General features: G+C 34.8%; 1 protein-coding gene across 1 annotated transcript in view; it reads right to left on the bottom strand.

Moving 5' to 3' along the window:
* The window catches only part of LOC145683627 (uncharacterized), a 497,638-nt gene that overhangs the window by 261,749 nt on the left and 211,255 nt on the right, over nt 1-24,634 (bottom strand). Inside the window, exons 49-53 of the mRNA XM_081754963.1 lie at nt 20,130-20,162; nt 17,220-17,252; nt 11,067-11,090; nt 7,761-7,790; nt 846-863 (exon numbers count right to left, since the gene is read on the bottom strand). Of these exons, the coding sequence (XP_081611089.1) occupies nt 846-863; nt 7,761-7,790; nt 11,067-11,090; nt 17,220-17,252; nt 20,130-20,162 (138 nt within the window). The remainder of the gene's footprint in view (nt 1-845; nt 864-7,760; nt 7,791-11,066; nt 11,091-17,219; nt 17,253-20,129; nt 20,163-24,634) is intronic.

Raw genomic sequence — 24,634 nt, 5'->3', positions numbered from 1 at the left:
ATCGATGCTAATCTTCATATAGTTCTTATTGTTAATGGTTTGGTATTTTATTTTAGTTTTATGTAATATTGTAATATATATATGTAATATGTATATATGTAATATGGTTTTATGTAATATATATATATATTCTCCCATTGAAAAAAGACAACTTACTTTATTATAAATTTGTTAGAACTATACTAAGTATACGATCAAAGCAGATTTACTTATCAGATTATGGTTTTGAAAATAGCATCATGTTCTGAATATATATCTCATAGGTTCCTCTATTCACTCACACTAGGTAGCTTTTCCGTTAATTGGTTTGATTACAACACTTAGAGAATTTTACTATACTGGAATTTATTAATTCATTCTACCGAAACAACTAAATTTGGTATAGATGTTTCTATTAACGCCCTTCAAGAATAAGTACTTTTAACACTTTTCCTGTCAATGGAAAGTAATAAACAGTGTTTTATTCGGTATGGTAGACGTAGGTCGAATTCTCCTATATATTAGATTGAGTGTAGTAATATACGACCATTCCGTGATGGTAATTTGTGTGGCGCGACGATATTTAGGATCACACAGCCAAGTGGTGAGTAAATTTCCGTAAATATCGACTCCTGGCATCATATTAGACGGTTATCCAAGGTTATGATTTATATAATCGATCTCTGTTTCTATTGGCATTTATAAATATAGCTTTTTCAACTTTGCGCTAAAGATTGCCGTTTATTGTATGTTTACTAACCGCTTTAAAAAATATATGTATTATTAATGTGTAGAAATATTAAATGTTTTATCAGCAAAGGTGTATATTAAAATGTTGCTTATTGATCAAATCATTCTCTACTTACCAGCATCATTCCTGAAAGCTATAAAATATATTATGAATGTTTTATGATGTTCTATGTTATATTGGTCATGTAAAAAATGGAAATAATAGTTTAAGTGTTAGAAACGCAAAGCTCGCTCTTGGAGTTGTTAGAGCTGGACATGTAAAAATTTCAAATATTCAGTGCATGATATGGATACTGATATGAATAAAGATGAGTATTCTACTTTTGATGTTACCATAGATAGCTTTGTGAGATAGATAGCATTAATGATAGACAAGTTGTGAAAATATAAATTTCTAATAGCAAATCTTAACCGTTTATGCTTATCCCTCAAAATATATTGTATGTGGTATTGACTCGAAACACAATCTCCAATTTGTCAGGGTGAATATACTCAAATTGTGTGCAATTTTGAAGCCGGAAATTATTTACATAATCATTACCTTCTTTATATATTTTGATATGATTAGCATACAGCAGACATTTTCAACATTTTATTTTAGTCGGCATGTGGTCTACAAAGAAAAAAATCAAGAAAATCAACGGTACAAAATTGGACTTTGCTGGAATCCTTTGTTTGAATCATGTTTATATGATTAATAATCTTGAGTATTACATGCATTTTGCTATAAGTGAGACACGAGTACACAAAATTTAATATTTAACAAGACAAATCTAACGTAGTTCATTTTTTTAGTAAGATGAGATGGTTAGTTTTATAGTACACTTTAGGGACATCTATATACAAACTATCCGCCTGTATTTTTTGTAACAGTTAGAGTATTCAGAACTTTCTCAAATGTTTAAGGACCTTTCAGATTCTTTAAAGTAATAAACAGTTTTCTATCCCTTTCCTTGCAGCTATTATCAGGTGAGAATTGTAAACGAATTTAAATGAAATCTCTTAGTTTTACGTCCCACGAAATGCCGGTAAGCTAAAGAGACGGTGATTATGAGAAATGAATGAAATGGCAGAATGAAGAAAGTGATAGGAAACGGGAGATCCCCCAGGAAACCCACACGCACGGTGTTTGTCTACCACAAGTTTAGCTTGGCGTGATGAGTTTTATAATGCGAGAACTCATGCACCATGTTAAACTTAGAAAGAGTCTTGTCATACCACCAGCACCAACGATATTTTTTGGAAATATTCGTGCCTATTCTAAAAGCAGGGTAAGGGAATCGATATAATTGAATTCGGAACGGTGTAGGTGAATGAGCACACAATGCAGGGAACGCAGACATAGCGAAAGGAATCTTTGTATATATAACTCTGTGGCCTATGGAACCCGGAGGTTAAATGCCGCGTTCACAAAACCTATCCACTGACTTCTATCCTTAGCTAACTGGATCCATTTTCTACTTTGTGTTTCCATCTCTGCGAGATCCATCTTAATATTGTCCTCCCATCTGTGCCTAGGTCTTCCTAATGGTCGTTTTCTGATTGGTCTTCCAGTCAAGACTTCGAAAGGGTTTTTACTTTTTTTTCCATTCTAGCTGCATGACTCGCCCACTTAAGCCTCCTGAACTTGACGACCATAATAATGTTGGGTAAACCATATAAATTATGTAGTTCCCCGCTATGAAGTTTCCGCCAATCCCCATTCCCGTTCCTGTTAGGTCCGAATATTTGTCTCAGGATCATGTTCTCAAATACTTTCAGTCTATATTTTTCCCTCAGAGTAATTGTCCATGTTTCGCAACCACAGAAAACAACAGACATGATTATCGTTTTGTATATTTTAAGCTTCAAATTCCTCAACAGAATTCGCGACGAGAAGAGATTTTGAACCTTATAGTAACACGAGTTCCCTGTTTTTAGTCGACATTTAATTTCTTCGTGAATATGATTTTCCTCTGTTAATATTGAACATAGATATTTTAAACTATCCACTTTATGAAAAGCATTATTTAATACAGGGTTTGTCTGGGAAATAAATATGACTGATTTTATTCCGCCATCACTGTACTTCGGAGCATGCGCGCACCGACTGGATTCGGTAGAGGGCGTTCCTAGCTAACGAACGAGCGGCTGGTCATTTGTCTCCGAGCACACGGAGAGTCACAACAGGCTTTTTCGCGCGACGTGTTTCTGTCAGTGGTGCAAGCCGAAAATGCTGCGTTCGTTAGAGCAGAGGTACGCGATTAAATTCTGTGTTAAACTCGGTAAATCTGCGACGGAGACGTTTGATGTGATCAAGCAGGCTCACCTAGATTATGCTTTAGCAAGAAGTGGTGTGTTTCGGTGGCACAAGGCCTTTTCGGAGTGCCGGGAAGAGGTCGCCTCTGAAGACCGTGCTGGAAGACCTTCGGCTTCGACAAACACCGACAATGTGACTCGTGTGCTCTACGTTTTGAACTCAGAACGTCGACTAAGTATTCGTTTTATTGCCCAGATGTTAAATTTACCAAAAAACTTTGGTTCGTAAAATTGTGCCGGAGCATTTGAACATGCGCAAGGTGTGCGCGAAGTTGTCCCAAAAGTGCTCACTGACCACCAGAAATTGTGGCGATTGGAATTGTGCCAAGAAAATTTGAACATGTGTGAAAGTGACCCCCAATTTTAGAATAACGTAATCACAGGTGATGAATCATGGATCTTTGAGTATGATCGCGAGACAAAGAGGCAATTTTCCGAGTGGCAACGCCAGCGTCTCCCCGCCTAAAAAAGGGAAGAATGAGCAAATCCAAATTGAAAACGATGCTCATTGTCTTTTTTGACATCAAAGCCATCGTCCACCATGAATTTGTTCCTCCTGGACAAACCGTAAACGCGAAGTTTTACGTGGAAGGGCTTAAGAAACTCAAACGAAGGGTCAATCGGGTCCGACCAGACATCGGAGCCGAATGGAATCTGCACCACGACAACACCCAGGCTCACACCGCCTTTCTTGTGAACAGCTACCTGACCAAGGCCAGGATCCCAACGCTTCCGCAGCCGCCTTAAAGCCTAGATGTGCCCCCCCGGAATTCTTTTTGTTTCCTCGCCTGAAACGACCGATGAAAGGCAAGCATTTTGAGACGACAGAGGGGATCCAAGCAGCTTGCACCGCGGCTCTCAAGGCTATTCCGAAGAATGAACTCCGTGAGGCCTTCAATGCTTGGAAATCGCACTGGCAGTGCTGCATCGAGGCAGAAATAGCATATTTTGAAAATTTTTAAAGGATTGTAACGATTGGCTCAATAAAATTTTTTAAATCGACACAGTCCTATTACTTTTCGGAAAAACCCTGTATTTTAACGCATCCATAATTTGATGTATTGCTGTCCCGACGCACTTTTATGTATTTAGTTTTCTCTGCATTTACTTCTAAACCCATGTCCCTGCAAGCGTTTAATAAGATCTCTGCATTTCTTTCTATTGTTCTCCTATCATCCACTATTAAATTAATATAATCAGTATATGCCATAACCTGGTGTATACCGTTCAACTGTAGGCCCTGGTTGCTATCTTTGATTTTCCTTATAGTGTATTCTAGAACCAAGTTAAATTATAATGGCGACAACGCATCTCCTTTTTTCACGCCATTTTCGACGTGAAAGCTCTTAGACAAAAAATTTCCTACCCGGACTTTACTTTAGGATTCACTTAAACATATCTTAATTAATCTAATTAGCTTTGTCGGTATTCCAAGTTCTGTAAGAACGTTGTATAAAGTTTCACTCCTAACCGAGTCGTACGCCTTTCTAAAATCAATAAATAGTTAATTTACCGGGGTATTGTATTCCCACTTTTTTAAAAGTATTTGGTCGATAGTTGATCGATTTGGTGTAAATCCGCACTGATAATCTATAATAATTTTATCTGCATATGAGGTCAGTTTTGTTAATAGAATATTTGAAAGTATTTTATAGGATGTTGACAGAAGAGAAATGCCTCGATAATTATTACAGTCAGTTTTGTCTCCTTTCTTGTGAATTGGAACAATGATTGATTCTTCCCACTCTTGTGGCAATTCTTCCTTGTTCCAGGTAAGGAGAATGAGTTGTGTATCTTGTTCCACAATTTTTCGCCTCCAGCTAAAATTAACTCAGGCGTAATTTCATCTACACCCGCAGATTTGTGTTTGCTTAATTTCTTTAAAGCGGTTTCTACTTCTATTCGGTTGGGTTCTGAAATATATGGTTCTGCGGTGTGTATCTCCTTTTCTTCACGCACACTAGTTTTCGGCTAATTGCAAACCAAATCGTCAAAGAAATCTTTCCATCTATTTAAGAATCTATCCGTGTCAGTGAGAACTGTTCCGTCAGATTTTTTAAATATATCAACACGAGGTTGATAGCCGTTCTTAAATTCGTTGATTCCCTTATACATGTCCCGGATGGTTTTTATTTTTACTATTATCTTCAAGTTCTTTAATTTTAGCTTTCAGAAAGTCGCGTTTCTTTGTTCTAAAAGTTTTGGAAGTTTCCCGCCTGATATCTGCGAAATTTTGTGTAGTTATTTCATTCGGATTTTGTAGCAAGCGTAATTTTGCCTGTTTTCTCTTCTCTGCTAGTTTAATGCACTCCTGGTCGAACCATGGTTTGTTCCTACGTATTTTCGCGTGTCCAAATTTTTCTTTTGCTGAAATTTTAATGCTAACTTTAATTTCAATCCAGGTATCCTCAACACTAGTGTCCTCCGAATTTTCTAAAGCCGACAATCTATTCGAAACTTCAATCTGGTATTTCTCTCCTACCTGGCTCTCTTCTAATTTCTTGAAATTGAATCTCTCTGTTTTCAGACAATGAATATTACTTTTATTCAACGCTAACCTCTCTCGTATTATCGCTACTACCAGGTAGTATTCAGTGTCACAATCAGCCCCATTAAACAACCGGACTTCAGTTATGCTAGATTGCGTTCTTCTATCTACTAAAACGTGATCAATTTGATTGTGTTTTCCCGTCTGGTGATTTCTAAGTGTGTTTATGAACTTCGCAATGTGACAATTTTGTACACTTCACGATTAGGTTTTTGGATGTGGCTAAGTTCACGATTGTAACACCGTTTCCATTACTTTCCTTATGCTGCCTTTCGTTCTGTATAATCGGTTTGAAAATATCCTCTCATCCTACCTTCGCATTGAAATCCCCTAATAGAATTTTCATATGGTATCGCGGGAGTTGGTCTTTTATATAGTCATTCTTATCTTCAGTTGGTGCATGTACATTTAAAAAATTATATCAGACAACCGTTCCTTAAGAGTAATAAAAGAAAGTATGTCAGTAACACATTCAACCCGTTTAATTGCTGGTATACTTTTATGAAGGAAAAACCCTGTTCCTAACTGCTGATTTCTATTTCCTTACACGTAAAAGAACGCAACATTTCCGGAATTCACAGATCCATTTCCTTCCCACCTAACTTTCTGGACTCTTACTACGTCCATATTGTATTTCTTTAACTCTCTCGTTACGGATTTTAACGCTCCTGCCCTATAAAGACTTCTAATATTCCATGTTCCAAATCTCATGTCAATTTTCTTTTGCTGAGGTCGTCCCAATTTATCAGTCCATGTCAGGAGTTTTTGTGAATATTTCTGAACAAGAACGTTTTTTTTACAGAATGAGATTGTTAACCCTACCCAAACCCCCAAGCTGGAGGGCCACTCCTAGTCGGCTGTCCGCGACTGCTTCTTCAGTATATTCGCAGCTAAACTCTATATCTAGAGGCCTTCTCCTCGATCCAGAACCCGAGGACGCGCCATACCGTGGTGAATATATATATATATATATATATATATATATATATATATATATATATATATATAATATGCATATATATATATATATATATATATATATATATATATATATATATATATATATGTATATATATGATATCGCGCTGAATTCGATGTGCACAAAAACAAACGAATGATTTCTGAGAGTAAAACAAACAGAAAAGTTCCAATAAAAATCGGGCGAAAAACCCATCGTTTACATGTTATAGGCGGCCGAAATTATGAAAAAATGAACTTTAAAGTTTCAGAGCTCCTAAACTATGGGACATACCTTGGTCGGGTCAAGACTTCAGTTAGGAAATAGAATGTGCTCTATCCAAAAATGCGGGTTTCGGAATCCTGAGGTGCTTCCACAAAAATTTCTATATAGTGAGTTTGACTACTGGCCTATGATATAAAGTACTATCTAACTACCTCCATAAAAAAATCTTTGCGTGAGTACCTTAGAATTCTAAAACATGTATTTCTGGACTGCGTAATAGCCATTTATTAATATGAATTGATTTTATTTAGAAGGCATGTTTCTTCCGTATTTTTACCCCAATTGATATATTTAATAAATAGTGCGTCCCTGCATCAAAAGCGATAATGGCATGATTTAGTAAATATTTTATCTAGCTAACATATGATGCTTTTTTGTATTTGATCATATTAGTTAGTACCGTTTTGATTTAGTAGAAATGCTAACTTAATTCAAAAACTACTTAATTTCAATTGTGCCTTATTCGAGAAATTGCCATATCGTATACCTCCCTCCAGAGCGCTTTATCTCTGTTCAGACCTCTTGATACAAAACATTGTTTTCAGTATGTAGCCATTGTATCTAACAAAAAAGTTGTGAGTCAATATAATATTTGAGGATTAATAATGAAATGGTAATTCGTACTTAAGTTATTTCCTTTATCTTCTAGAGTATCTTCTTTGCTAAGGATAATACTTTGAATTATTAAACTATTTGCTATTTTTATATGTTATAAGGTTGCTTATCCGTACAAAAAAATATAAATTCATAAATCTTGGAAAAAATTCGCAGGAAAAAAATATTTATAAAACTGAATTTCATATCCAATTCTTATTCTTCTCTTGATAATTTAATCAAAAATTTCTGAAGGAACAGTCAACATTGTTTTTCTTTCTTAGCTCCCGCTTATATGGTACTCTCAACATTTTATCAATAAATGAATATGAATATACACATACTTACATCTTCTGCGATAATCATAGTCATCATAAGCTGTAACAGATAATTAAGGACCAAAACGATCTTAATTTTTTATGGTCTAGACATTATTAAGATAAACATACTATTAAAATGTTATTATGTTTAAGAGAGTTAAAGATTAAGGAATAAGAAAAGTCTATGTTTAAATAAGTTACTAACTGCATCGTTTATGTAACTGGATGTTCAACGCTCCGTTGTGTATCTTAATATATATTTATAAAGAAGCTACATTTATAATCTGTTCTTGTATATGCACAGAAAGCACTCAAGGAGATTAACCTTTTTGATACACTTATAATTTTTGATACGTATGTACCGTTTGTGGTCAATATGTTCTCGTTTTATTACCTTTACTCAATACCCTCAGACAATAACGAGTCCAGTTACAAATGAGAGTTTTAGATTGTGTTTCAAACACTGTTAACTACTTTTCAGTTTGTGTACAAGGGATTGCCATTTCTTTTTTTTTTTTTTTTACATATTAGCTATTTAAATAACAAAACAAAAATTTTATGAAGACAATTGAATTTGTGTTATTAGAGGTCTACTGTGCATATTGAATATTGATTTTGAGACTGAAAAATATAAAAAAAATACCTCCAACATTGTCCTTAAAGCTGTGCTATAAAAGATACTTTTGCACAAGGGTATATTTTTTGCACCACGAAACTTCACTCAAATTGCACATTACGTTGTCCAGAAAACGAACCGTTTGAATGTTACTTTTAGATTTGTTTCAATTTCCACACAGTTTTAGTATAATGAGCGAGTATGAATCGAGCAAACTTGCTCAGGCATTTTCAATATCTTGTTCAAGTCTTCTTATCCCTTGAATGTAAACATATCGAATACGCTTTCGTATTTATTTTTATTAATAGGTCTTTTTGATATGAACGCACAGTTACATTACAGTTGTATCGGCACCGACTTTCCTTTTGTTTCAGAATGGTATTATTTTAGGCTTTCGTTTCTCACTTTTTAAATCAATCTTGGGATTATGAAGCATCGACATTAAAATTATCACACTTCTGTTACTTGCGAAACATACCTAACCATTGCCAAGTCAAGAAAAAAATGGAAAATGAGAGGAAACGTTTTCACATGATTTCCTTGTCAACATGACAGCACGTAATTCCTACCTGTGTTTTGTCATTGTGATCACTGGAGAAATATTACTGCATAGTAACTGCTTAGTCAAACTTGTAAAGTAATTATCCGTTGTCTCCCTTCGACTGGTTGAGATTTCAAACTACTATTAATTTTCATGACATTATTTGATAAAGTGTTTTGTGGTATTAGCGCTTTTTTACTTCCTATGTACTCAATTCCTTTATAAATGTATTCAGAGTTAGAACAATATTGTCAGAATATTTTAATACTGCATTTTTCAGGCTTTTGTGTAATATATTGAAAGAAATCACATCTAACTTTGTAAAACAACTATTACTCATCAATTGCAATATTCTGCTCCGGTACTATAGCCCTTGTAGAGTTTTTATAAGTACATCCCACACAAGAGTGATTTTGCCAAAACTATTTTTTCCGGTTCCACTAATGTATCATAGAATCATTCAGCTTATATTCTGGAATATGTTTTTGGACATTATTATACAAAATGTTGGGTTGTTCTGTTTTAATGTCGATCAAAAATACCACTTTTACAAGTTTTACGGTTTTTCTCAAGACCGGCATGGAAAAGCGGACCTATAAAGGCGCTTAGTTCAAAGGCATCAATATCTTTCCAACTATTTTTTTTAATTTACTACAACACGTTACCTTCAAACTTTGTACACAGTGTTACCTGGTGGAAAAGCTCAGCAGTATTGAATATATCCAATGCATATTTCGGTGACGAAGCAGCAACGTTTCTACTAGATCCTATGACTCTCTTCTTCACATTCCTTATACAAATTTGTAAAGTCCTTGGAGTTCGCTTGTTTAAAACTGTACCGACTTTTGATATGGAACACTTAACTAATGTATATGCATTCCTCATTGGAATCCAAGAGCCAAGGAATGTATCGTTATCTGTGTCACTTCCACAACTTGATGCTTTATCAGAATAACCACTCCTGTTGCAAAAATCTAAATCAATTTTTTTTGCCATGCTCTCTGAATCACTACAGTCATCTTCACTATTATGTAATAGTTTGTGCATTATTTCCTTCTGTGCAAGACCACTCTAAAGATAACACCTTAAATGTTACTACACTAAGAATTGAGTTGACTTGATTTTGAGTTTAACATTCTTTTAAGGAGCGAGGCTATCTGAGACGAGACATACAGTTTAACGTGGAATCCGAACCACATGAGATCACGACTAGAATCGAACCCATGTCTCCGATGCCTACATACACTAAGTATTATGAATAATATTTGATAAACATTGACCATTACTACACCAATGGCCACAGTGCAATCTAGAAAGCAAAACTGAATTTTCTTCTTCTTCTTCTTCTTCTTCTTCTTCAATATTATTACTGTAGTAAGACTGTCATATATCTCTCGAAATGATGTCTCATATTCGTACAAATCATGTAAGTATACAAGTTCTGATATAATATACATATATAAAATGGGGGTTATATTATAAAAGCTAGCTACACCCTTCCTGTATTTTAAAATAATCAGAAAACCGAGCGAAGTAGCTCGAGTGGTAGAGCATTGGCTTCGCATTCGGGAGGTCGTGGGTTCGAATCCCGCTGCCGACCACCCTGACTGAGGTTTTCCAGGGTTTCCCTCAGTCCTACTAGGGAAATGCCCTGATGATACCTACTAACCAGGCCCTGGCCGATACCTTCCCAAATCCTTTCCATTGTTATTGTTGTTGTTGGATATCCAGTTTAAATGGCTTCTGAGCTGTATCTCGTGATTGTTAAATAAATAAATAAATAAATAAAATGAGTTTTATTAATAAATTGCAAAATGGAAGGAGAAATAACTTAATTTAATACCTATAGAAAAAATAGGTTGGGAGTCAATTTGACCTGCACATTGTCTATAAGGGTTATGTAGTAAGCACGTCCTAATACTTTTCTTCAAATCGAAATAAACAGGACGTAGTTATTCGTAAGATAGATGTTCTATATATAATATTAGTAGTTGATCGAAAATATTGCTGCTGCATTAAGTTTTACATAAGTATAAGTAAAGCATATTGTTTTTAAGCTAACACATTCTACAAACTAGTTTATTAATACAAAAATTAGAAACATACTATATATTAATAAATTGCACTCAAATACACAATATCTGTTTAGTGAATGCCATTTAAAACATATAACTTGCGGTAGAAGTTTGAACTATAACGACCTATTAAGAAAATGAAATATAATTCTTTAATATTCATCTTCATTTAATCACAATATGATTGATTGCAGTTTTAAAATCATGTAATTGATACAATTTAGTAATGAATGCGCCTAGTATAATGAAATAAGATACGATATTTTAACACTTTGTAAAATATAGATATTATTGTATAGCTATAAGATATTCATTTCAAAAAAATACGATTCGGATATATTGAAAATCTTTGTCACAGAACAATTTAAATTTAAAGTTAATTTGATGGTGTTTCTTGAAGCAAATATTCCCAACTAGCAGAAGGGCAATTCCAAAAGATATCGGTTTTGATATCAATGGCGTAGAAAGGGTGATACAGAACTCCTTTTACACCTTATAGGTAAGTAATGCGTTGCTGTACAGTAGAGAAATACAACAGCACTCTACCTTTCTATATATTTATCTTTCAAATTAATTATCTTGTCATAACGTTTTGCAAGTTCTGTTCAACTCATACAAACTAGTGCCTAGGAATGAATCCATCCGCTAACAGCACTGTGAAGTTCATTTTCATTATCGAAGTGGTGAGTCTCTAGCCAGTATCCCATGTGCCTCAAGAGCTGCGCCCGTGTTCAATGCAAGTTCATTCGTGAATACTAATTGGTACCTACTTCTTGCCGCAACGTCCACATCAGTTTCTTTATCTTCAATATGTTACACTGGTCACAGAGGACACCTGTACTCATTGCGTTTCTTTTGTAAATGCTACATAGTCCACAATGAATAGCAGCTGCCGAAAGTGTTTTGCATTCAAATATTGTATTACTTCATTAAATTCACATTTTTCGTAAATGTTTCTATTGGGTCGCACAATTTCAATTGTTATAACATACGAGTTAACTGCAATAAAACCTTCTTTGACGGTTCATTGTCAACTGAACTACTGCATACATTGTCAGAAGATTGACGTTCTTCCAGGACTTTTCTCATATAAGCACAAATGCTTGTGCATTCCTTAATACTCTCTCAGTTATACTTATCATGCTTGTAGTTTCTGAGTAATAGGATTTTTGGGTCCTTACTTATATTGCTTTCTACAAGTCTTCACGGCACTAAGTGGAAGGAGGACAGTTATTTATTTTCTTCATCGCTATAGTCAATATACTTAAATAGTTAATCGTAATTGCTGAGTGTAATATTCATATATATATTTGTTATTCTAGATGTACTAATTAGACTTACGACGATCCGAAATTTTCCAAATTTCTCAAATTATATAACCTGACATTCGTCTATTACAAATTCCGTCCTTCAAGTATTATGAGTTTCAAACAAGATTACTTTTCTTATCAATATTTAGATTAATTTGTTCTATTTTACCTATATACAATTGACTCTATTCGTAACTGCCGCCTATGTATTGAATATATAAACAATAGAATGAGCAAAGTTTTTTGTTTAAAAGAAAGCAACATTAATTCAATACCACTGATCAGAAACGTTGGTTCAATAGTTAAACACACAAGTAAATTTTCAAAAATCAGTAATGGTCGTTGTAAATAGTCCAAAAGACATGCCGAAAACTTCAAGCCGATGTCAATGCCATAGATTGTATTTTTTCAGTTATTCCATATATTTTACAAAACATTAGATAGATGATGACATATTAGGCAAATATTTTGCGTCTTGTATTACTCTAAAATGGTGGCTGAAGACTTGTTGAGAGTACCTTAATCTTCAGATAAATTCTAATGCGCAACTACAACGATTATGTAAGAGAATATGAATTTGCGAAAACAGTTATCTATATTGACCGACATCTTACATCTGTACCTATTTACATCTATAGCGTGAAAGAGCACAATGTTACAAAGCAGTTATACACATTGTCATATTAACAGATTTTTGAAAAATGGTTGAAATAATATCAATATGATTAATATATTATTTCCTAGCATTCATATTTCACAAAAAATGTCCGAGGTAACAACGATAAACTGATACACCGAGTAACGTCTACAACAGACACCTTGAAACATTTCTGAATTCCACTTTTGAAAACAAATGACTAGTGTAAGACTATATATTTTGATTATCTGATCAACACACTCTGATTGAAGATAAGCCTTATTCTTATGTTATGCACATACTCCTAATAACGTAACTTGTTATCTATGTAACGTAAAATTTTAAAGAATGCAATCTTTAAAATTTACGTCCCACGTTTATGCAAGCTAGGTTAAATGAAACAGTGATGATTAGAAAAGAAGAAAAAATTGCAATGAAGAAAATAAGTAGAAAACGGAGGAACTCAAGAGTATTTACTCACAAGGGGCTTACTTCGGGTGTTGTGGGACCAAACCAAAGACCAAATACACTGCAAGTGATTTCTCTACTGCTGCGTACTATGTAACAGGTTTCGTATTTATATCACGAATGTGTTCCATTAAATTTAGAATAAACTAGGTCAAGTATTCTAAATAAAAGTTAGAGAGTCACAGCCAAACCTTATACGGAAAAGGGTACCTTCGCATGGCAAAGAAGTTTTCAGGCATTGTTTGAGCCTTTACCAAACTCATTTCGAAAAAAAATATAGTTGAAATTTTCACCCTTTTCTAACACACTCTACTTCTAACAAATTCCTTTCCTTAGACGCATTTATATATGTAGAACAAAGTGAAATTTGAATACATAATTGAATTAAAACGTACAAAAAAACGTTATTTTCGACGTGGTCAGAATTAATATTTCTACTTTTTTCACAAGTGAGAACATCCTGTATTTTGCTTCAACCAAAACTACATAAATCAATACTCTTCTCAGGCTACATCTATGCAGCGTGATGGGATATGGCTCAGTTATTTCAAGTTTATTTCAAAGAAGATGTAAAGCTGTAAAGGAATGGAAAGAGTGCACGAACATTTTTGACTCCAAATTTTGAAAATTACGATCTTATTTGACAGCTTTTGGGGCTATACAAAGTAAAGTTACATTATAGAAAAGTGGAATGAGAGACAAATTATTATTGAATATATCGGTATATATATATATATATATATATATATATATATATATATATATATATATATATATATATATATTCACTTCGTTTTAGTGTATATTTAGTTTCAAATGTAAAATAATTTCTATGTTTTATTAATGAAAATTATAGAACACTTTTACTTTTCATCTTGCATCGTATTTGTAGTTTTACATTATTGCATAAGAATGAAACAGAAAATTTCAAACAGATTAAATCCGTATGTAAAATTCTTATGTTATAAAAACAACTGTATCTTCGTTCAAAAAAAGAAAGTGCACTTGATGACGATACGAACATAGGTAAACAGATTAGCTTGTAAACACATAAAGAACTATATCGTGCGTCTACTTGTTGCATATGATTTAAAACTTTAAGCAAAAAACTGGTTTATAATATTCTGTTATGTGAAGCTTATAATATAACAGTTTCTCTTATTCTTATTTATGTAACACTGTTTCTGATGTATAGTGTGCATATGGAAAAAAAAGTAAAATTCTTTTTGTTACCACAACTGGCATCTACAAAAGCTTTAATAGGGCCTATTACTTTATCAAGTAAACAGATTTTTCTCACATTTCCTATTACCTCATAGGTGCAACGATCGTATGTCTATGTTTTGGGAAAGAAGTAACATAATAATGTTCTGTAACATTCATTCTCAATAATAGACTAAGGTTGTAATAATTTCCATCGATCATGCCTTCTTTATTTTAATCAAAATAAAGAAGACTATATGTCTTGTCTGTTTGTAAAAAAAGAGAGATTGAGACAAAGAAGCAAATTCCTTCCGTTTATTGGAAATTCAACGTCGCTTTCGCTGATTGTGGCGTTCGTTCCAGCGATAACAGCTATTTGGTCTTTTGAAGTTACTCTCGTCCTTGATGGACGTAAATTGTGTCCTGAATCCTCGTATGAGACTGGTGTACCTCGTAGGAGCTTCTTGTTTCCGAAGAATGGGATCTAGTTAATGTTCCTGTTGGATTTGCTCTTTGGAGTTCCGATAATCTTAGGTAGTATTGTAATTACAGTGTGCATTACGAATCAAGAATAGTAGTGCTGGAAGTGCGTTGTTTCATTATTTCAAAAATAATAAAAGAATTATGTGCGCAAAAATAATTGGAAGTTGGCGTTTGACAGCATCCGAAAGTGTGGATGGGAAGCATGAAACCAGAAGAAGTTAAATTAGGGATAGATTGGATATCTTTAAATAGTGTAAAATTTGAAGTATCTGTTTCGTGTTTTGCTACGAGATTTCCTGCATACTGGAAAACTTATATGAATGGTTTAATTTTCCTAAGTTTGGAAGTATATTCATTGTGCCCAATAGCGTTCCCAAAGGATTTAGTTAACCTAAGTTTTGGTCCTAATAGTGTGTCTGTTTTGAACACATAGATAATAGTATTTTACCCGCGTTGGGTTGGTGTAATGACAAGGTAGGAGGTTGGTTCATCAGTTGAAGAAAAATTACCACCGAGTGAATTAGATCTAAGATTGGTCAGTAACCTTTTTCTATTTGTATCCTGACACAGTTTCGAGATACTCGATAATTCTGAAGCATGAATGTTTCCACTAGTGAAGTAGTTGACTATTATGATTGGTTTCCCAATTTAGTCTTTTTGACCTAAGTCACGGTCTCCTTGAGAAAGTTAGAACAGTTGTATTAGCACAAATTATTCTTGTTTCGATATAATGTAGTCGACATGCAGACAAAATTTTGAGAGGATACGAAAGTAAAATGAGAGTAAAAAGATTATGTAAAGTGGGTTGCACTTTAAATATATTTAGTTTGGTTGTGCTTTGATTATGTTTATATGTTTGTTGGTTAATTCGTCTCCTACTGGCTTGTAAAAAGGACCTTTTGCTATTCCAGGACCGCTTAGTGATTCCAAAATTGATCTATAATTGAGCATATTATTTTGGTGAATGGGTTAAAACCCGAATTGTGTATTAATTATTGATGTTGTATTTTTGTTTTCTGTAGTTAATTGTTCTAAGAAAAAAAGTTTGAACCCAGTAGACGTTTGTTAATTTTGGGGTTAAAATATTAATAAATAGTTGCTGTAGGCGAGTATCGTGATGGGGCACGGCTGTCAAAATTCTATTCGACGAAACAGAATGCTCAGGACTGTTAATTCTTAGAGTTGTTACCTATGTTTAATGAACGGAATTATAGAAATTCGAGATTCCCCCCCCCCAAATATTTTGGAATTGTCTTTGATACCGATTGTGATAGCACTTTAATTGCTTGGCATTGAATGATTTAAGATTTACCGAAGGAATATTCTCATCTCTCTAGCTCTAGATAATTTAGATTTGTGAAAATCGCGAAGTTTGAAATTAACTTCATAATTGTGTATTTTTGTATTGAAAGATAATATTACTGGATAGGAAAAGTTGAGTTAATAGTAATTTTCCTTACTACTTTTGATTAAAATTCACGTTCTCACTACACTCAAGCGTCATCAAAAAAAAAAAAAAAAAAAAAAAAAGAGGGAAGACAGAATATTATTATTAGTATTGAACTTTTGCTTTTCACATTGGTATTTTTATGTGATAAAGGCAATTCTTTGAAATTGTTCTTATTATTTATAGAAGCTTTATATGTTTTTTTCGTTATTGGGGAAATAATTATTTTGTTCTTACGCTGAATTATCAACCAATCAATCTCGAAATTTGTTGTGAGGTTTCGCCTGTCTCTGTAGATCATTTTGCAGTCGGATAAGGTTGGAGTTGACAGGCCAACGTTACCTTGGGTCTCAGTATTCATAAGATGTTACCGTTTTGACATAGGCTCGGCTTCCGATAGCGGATAGGAACGCAGCATAGGACAAAAGATTTTATTCTGTCGAAAAGACGCTTTGTCCTTTGTGGCAGACACAAACGGTTGAATACTTTTGACTATACATAGAAGCTAAAATCTCCAAATAAATACTATCAGAACTATGTATTTGAAACCAAAATAATTAATGCACATAAATATTTACAATTATACTCTGAATAAAAAGAAAGCCAATTACCCAAAAGTATATCAATTTCATATTTTCATATTTGTCATTTTTTTTAAAAAAATGAACTAATTTGAAATGACATAAAATTATTTCTTTAAGACTTACCCCGTCGACTGCTTTTAGTTTCGTTTTTCTCTCCTAAGGAATATATGATCATTTCACTATTAGATCATAATTTAAATACAATCTAATTTATTCTATTTACGTATATCAGAACGCACTGTGCATGAATTTACTATTTTGTACAATAGAATATATGCTTCTCTATCAGAAAGTAGTCACTATTTCTAAGAAAAACGTTTTACTACTATAAGTAATATTATATATCCATAAGAGATTTATTAAATAGCAATGGTTAGGAGATATAGAAACTCTTATAATAACATTGAAGTTTTAAATAGATTTGCTACTGCCTTTTTTAAATATGGGCAATTAATACAAGGGCAAGTCAAAAAAGCTACAAATTTGGCTATCAATGACATAAAATCGGAGGAAGAATAGTTTTTATACATATTAGGGAAATATAATATATTGCTATTGCAGTAGATAAATTTGGCAGTATATTACTTTATAGCTTATTCACCATTCAAACTAAGACACTTGTTACAACCTTTCGCAAGATTTGAAATTTATCTGGAGACACATCTCCCGCCTGGAAAGTAAGGCAGCCTCTAACAACTATGTAAACCTTACTGTCATCGTCTAAACGTTTTGACGCAATAAATTATTTGATTTTCGTGAAGTTGCAGGGGAATTAATTGTCTGTAAAACTTCATTGCTGACTGCAGATTGTGTCCATTTCTTCTGGCACTTTACACGTCACTTTCTTTATTTTTCAATATACTATGCCATTCATGTAAGACACCTTCGCTCGTGACGTAAATACCACGCAGTTCCCGGTAAATAGCATCAGTCAATATTTTTCCCTCTCAGGTATCGTATTACTGCATTAAATTCATATTTGATAGATTTGGTTTTTATTTGAATGTTCATTCTTAATTGGATCCTTTTTTTGTGAGACAAGTAATGTCAGAAAAATCAAGTTTTGAGGAAAAACAGAAAAAAAATATATTACATACTATACTTTCTCCTGAACTGGGTATTTATTTCAATTATACCAAATGTAAGCAACAGTTTGACACGTATAGATATCTCACAAAATATGTATCTACTCGTAACGAACACAATATCTTTGTTTAGTTTGTGTCTAACAACACTTAATACGTGTCGTCTTACTCAAAGCAATTTAGTTGTTATAACATACGAGCTAACCGCAACCCAACCTTCTTCTTCCATTGCTCACTCTCTACTGAATTGATGCGCATGACGTCAGCGGACTGACGTCTGTCTTCTCAGAACTTTTTTGCTCTTGCGAGAACAAAGGTAATAAGGACAGTTACAGTTTTTTTAAGTAAGCTGATTTAATCATGTCCTCCATTACCTCTAGGATCAAGAGATTTTATCCTGCGACAAACACACTTCTTCGTTTCTGATAGAACCAAAGTTTGTATGCCTGGACTACACGTCTAAAATAAAAACGTCCGTTTAAGTGAATATGGTAAAATATAAAAAACAAAAATACTTAATGTACTCAAAAATTTTAATTACACTAAAATATTTGGTCTAGGAATTAATTCGTGCGGGTGGACAAGAGATGGCGCAACGAACGGAGCGTCCCACAGTTCCGTGTATCCACACATGTGTTGCAAACCCCTGTCATCGCGTATCGTTCGTAGTATAGGGCAGTGGATTAAAGCGTCAACAACACCAGTTTGTAGTTAAGTGAACATGGCGCAATTTGTGCCTGATAAAGTGTTTTTGCGGGGTGTCCTGCTGCATTACTTTAACATGCAGAAAAGTGCGACTGAAAGTCATCGTATTTTGGTGGAAGTGTATGGTGACCATGCTCTAGCTGAGCGAACGTGTCAGAAGTGGTTTGCACGGTTTAGAAGTGGTGATTTCGGCTTGGCAGACCAAGAGCGAGCTGGACAGCCAAAAAAATTTCAAGACGAAGAATTGACAGCATTGCTCGAGCAGGATTCGTGTCAAACGCAGGAACAACTTGCAGTAGCATTAGGCGTTGATCAAACAACAGTCTCCAAACGCTTGAAAGCCATGGGAATGATTCAAAAGATGTCACATTGGGTTGCACACGAATTGAAAGACAGAGACGTTGAAAGACGAAAAACCATTTGCGAATTGCTGCTTCAACGACAGAGCAGAAAGGGGTTTCTGCATCGAATTATTACGGGTGATGAGAAGTGGATCCATTACGAGAACCCTAAACGAAAAAAGGCCTGGGTGAAACCAGGTGAACCAGGTCCATCACAACCAAAATGAGATATTCACTGTGCAAAGGTTATGCTGTGCATATGGTGGGATATGAAAAGTGTGGTGTACTATGAGCTGCTGCAACCGGGTGAAACTATGAATGGAGAACGTTATCGACGACAATTAATGCGTTTGAAGCAAGCTCTGGCCAGAACACGACCAGAATGGGAGAACAGACATGATAAACTTATTGTTCAACATGATAACGCTCGCCCACATGTCGCAAAACCGGTCAAGACCTATTTAGAAAATGTCGGATGGGAAGTTTTACCCCACCCGCCGTATTCACCAGACGTTGCTCCTTCGGACTACTACTTGTTCGATTGCATGAACAACGATTTGATTGGACAGCGGTTTACTTCTTCAGAAGATATCGAAACATGGGTCTCTGACTGGATCGCTTCCAAGGATGAGGACTTCTTTCGCCACGGAATCCGTACATTGCCTGACAGATGGGCGAAAGTGGTGGCTAGCGATGGGCAATATTTTTCTTAAGGTATTTATGTATTTTGTGTTTGTACTATAGCTTAAATGTGTGCGTACCAACCGCACGAATTAATTCCTAGACCAAATAGTAAGAAAGATTTTTGACTTTCAGATTACAAATTTGTATTTACATATTTGTCATGAATGCAAAGAAGCAACTGATTTGTACTGTCATAACATTATTTGTGTAAAACCTACCTTCTCGCCTGGTTTTAGTTTCATTCTTCTCTCCTAAGGAATAAGTAAACATTTGACACTTCCGATTATTTCTTATTTTATATAATTTTTTAAGGTAACTACAAACTACTTTAATATATTTGCATATTTTGCAATGTACATTGGTCGAATTTCCTATTTCTTATCATCATATCTTATACTCCTCGTTATGTAATTTCAATGCACTATTCCTGGAAAATCACTATCTACTATTTGGTCTATTACGGGAATATATAACATTCTAAAACAACAGAAATGTATATTCTGCCTATTTCGTAGTATTTGTTTACTATGTAGAAAATGCATTATATATATCCAAATCAATGCTAATCTTCATATAATTCTTATTGTTAATTGTTTTAAATTTCATTTTATTCTTTCTACAGTTTAGTCCGGCCGTCAAACTCCCGATTTTGAGTGTACCGTGCATTCGAGTGTACGCATAAAATATTTTCACGTTTTCATAATCTTTTAACCCTACCAAGTAATATTAGGAAGGGTGTCGCCCTAACACCCTTGGGCAATTAGTATAAAACACGTTAATATGAAATGACTGCCGCCATTAACGGAATTTTTAGTTTCATTAATCTCTCTTCAACTTCTAGTTCTATCACACGAATATAGGTGTGTATACCTATGTTTTAATGGTCAAAAAGTACTTTGAGCAGTTTACTATTGTTTTTGAGTCCATATTTAAGAATGTAAAATTTATGTATGAACAAAAGCTACCGCCACTAACGGAATTTCTATTTTCTTTTATATCTCTCCAAGATCTTGTTCTATCATAGAAATATAGGTGTCTACGCCTATATTTTAATGGTCAAAGAATACTTTTAGAAGTTTACCATTGTTGTTGAGTCCATAATTAATAATGTAAAATTTATGTATATACAGAAAATTCAAAAAGAAATTATATTAACCATAGGAAATACAGTATGCGTGGGACGAGAAAATATTAATTTACCAGTAAGAAAAAAAATATTTGCATGGGCAATCATTTTAGGGCAGACTGTTATCAAGATTTAGAAACTTTGATTTCCAATTCATAAAACTGGTAGTAACTGAGAACGATACCCTAGAATTTCCTAGATTTAATACATAATTGTGCCGCAAGCAAGTACAAGACTCTCTGACAGCCACAAGGACCATATATACCCCCTTAATACACATGGATCCTGCAGACCTCAACACAAAGTTCACAGCAATGGTTGAGGCCATACGACTTACCAATATGTGCGGACAAAATTTGACTATATTCAAAAACGACCCGCAACTGTATAAGTTGGCTATGCACATCAGCTGGTTTCACCGCAAACAGTTTTCAACTTTCATTCCAAAACTTGGGGGAATGCACAGACTAATGATCTTTATTGTTTGCTTTGGATGTCTGAGGACATGAAATGTTCTTGAAGATTTTCTGAATGCAGCATTTGGAAGTGTTCCAAAAATTCTATCTGGTAAGGTGTTCCCATAGAATTTCAGAGCTCTTCAATTGGTTGTTGAAGAAGTTTAAAGACATATTTTCCTTGCGTTAAATTCAAAGGAAGAGCTTATATTTTTAAAAAAAAGCATCAAGCAGCTCTACATCCAAACTATGGTGTGGAAAATTCAGTAAAGCCTGTTTTTTTATTATGATGGTGTTTGTGAGAGGTGAACGTGAAAGTAAATGGCCACTATACCTGGGGGCGGTAAAGCATATGCTGCCGTATTTCTTTTCTGCTGATCATCACAATTATACAAGGTACGATTTGTATTGTTTGTAGTCAATGCTAAAATGTCATGGTGATGTTAATGGAAGGGAAGCACGTCTTGCACCACAAGGATGGGCTGTGGAACGGCATCTGGTCTGACATGTATTCGAAACGACATTTACGAGATAAGGTAAAGGATCCCGTGGAATCATCGGACTAACAATGAGACCAGAAAGTGTGAAGACGTGGGCATACAACATGCGCATTTTTAGCCGTATTTTGCAAGATCTGTCCGACTTGACCAACGACAGTCAGAGGGATGAAGTCACTACTTACAAAGAATAGAAACCAGCAAGGATTCGAGCAGATAGAATTAACAGAGAGAAACTCAGGAGTAAGCTAGAAACGTGTATTGATCCATTTGACAGGAAGGACCATTCCCAATCTTTTACCAACATAGTCACTGGCAGAATCGCGTCAGAAAAGTGAATGTTCACAATGCGTCGAATATTGGAATGGATCATATGTTTAATTATTCAGCTACTTGGCAGGCAGGTTTCTCCATACCAAAGGAATTTATAACGATGACTATTAACAGGAAGTCCATGTGCGTTGGAACTACAGATGTATGTAATGCCACGTTGATCTGGTCTCGTGTTCCTGAAATACAAGGGCCAAGAGACATCAATTTTCAACCTGTCCTCAAACACGAACTTGCCCCCGTACCAATTGCCATGTTTGATGACTACCAGGAGATGAGAATAACAAAGGCGAAATCACTCATAATGAATCAGCTAAAAGGTGATGCATGTGCAAGAGTAATCCTCAGACCAGAAGATATAGTGATTGATGGAAGTGCTATACTGTGGGTTAGTAGACTGTCCGAACAATGGAACTGTTCATGGCTATTCCAATAACGTATGAGAATACGTGTTTCACAAGACAAGGTTCTTTAATGTGTATTAGGTATTCAACAGATACTACAACTACAGCATTAAGAGTGGCACAAGATTGGCCCGAGCTGGCCAGTGTGGTAGGAGGATGCAAAAGCCAAGTTTCGGAACATCACTTTCATCCCGGAAAAATTACTTACTGTCACTGAAAACAAGATACAATTGACACAGTTAATTATCCAGCAACTTCTAACTGATGTTCATATCAGAAATCTGGACTATAAATTGGTCATAACTGGAAAGGACCCCATTCAAAAGAGATACACACGGAACTGATTTGCCGACAACATACGAAGAAGCAGGTGTGATCATAGTGCAGGAAGTAGTGACGATTGCCCAAAAGGGAGTGAAGGGTATGACAGTTACGTGCGACGACACCGATGTTTTCATACTTCTCATGTACTTCTTTCTCACTCTTAAACTGTCGCGAGTGTTAACTATAGAAAGCAGTGGGACTATCAGGACCGTTATCGATGTTGGTGCAGGCGTAGAAAAAGATCAGGCATTTCTTCCAGATCTTCCAGGTACACATGCTCTCTCAGGATTGGACACAGTAGTTCAGTGTTTGGCATCGAAAAAAGAGCGCACTGCGGCAACAAACTCAAGCTAATTGGAAAATTTCATGCAAATATCGCCGTTCGTTGCTACGAAAGCAAAAGGAGAGAAAATATATCTGATGTACGAGTCGTTGCGCGGATTACAAAGATATCAAGGCGAAAGGTTGCGTCATCTCTTGATTTGAAAAGTCTCTCATCTACAACGGAAACATTCGAGTTAAATGTGCGTAAAGCACACATTCAAACTGTCATATGGATGTCAGGGTACGAATTTTACCCTCCCATGTTTGAGCCCCCTTTGTAAGGCTGGAAACGCGAAGATACGTCGAAATCTCTTGTTCTTGTGCTACTCCTATCAAATACTGCATTTGCACTTCCAGAAGTGTTTGATATGATTCATTGTCGTTGTTCATCTGATAAACAATTCTTAACCGCTTACTGTTGCAATGCAGCTAAACTGTCCTGCACTGTCTTTTATCTGTCATGACGAAGCACGGTGTTATAATGAAAAAAAAAAAATAATCGCCGCCGCAAATAAAAACGTCGACGAAGAGGAGACCGAATATTTTATTCAAGATTTGTATGTTTATACTTTAAAACACATTCTTCAACACGTTTAAGATGTTTAAAGCAACATGTGATCGATAAATTCCTTGAGTGTACACTACTGGATCAATAATAAATTTGAGGTGTATGCACAAAATTGGATTTATCAGTAATAGCAGCACGTAGTTTCCATAGTAACCCTTTCGAATATAATGACGAAAATACAACGTCCTGAAGTACTAGAGATAATTAGTATCAAATTAGTTGCTTACTTGTACCAAAGCCTGTAGTTTGCATCAAAACCTAACTTACATACCAGTGAAACCTGTTTTTTACTTGCACAAAGAATTGAGACACATTTGATAACGACCTCATTATATAAGATGTCAAAATAATAATTGGCATGAATATAACCAATATCTCCATGTATATTGGGGCACCGTGCTTTCACCCAGGGCCCCAAAGGTAGAAAAAGGTTTCTTTTTCAGAGAAATTTCCCGATTTTACTATATTTCCCTTTTCTCGTAAGCCGTAAGGGTTTAATCTTTATAGCATTTGAAAGACTGCATCATTTTAAAGAGAATGACATATGATCCATAAAATCCTGAAGAATTGTGTTGAAGCAGTACATACTTGTAAAAAAGTCCTAAACATTGCCTAACATCATTGTATTCGAAAGGGTTAGTGAGTATTATGGAAAATGTCCAAGGGTGTGAGAGCGAAAAACTTCTTAATATTGT

Source organism: Thermobia domestica, chromosome 4 (genome assembly GCF_964235325.1).
Source record: "Thermobia domestica chromosome 4, izTheDome1.hap1.1, whole genome shotgun sequence".
NCBI lineage: Eukaryota > Metazoa > Arthropoda > Insecta > Zygentoma > Lepismatidae > Thermobia > Thermobia domestica.
This window is presented reverse-complemented; position numbering and strand designations above follow the sequence as displayed.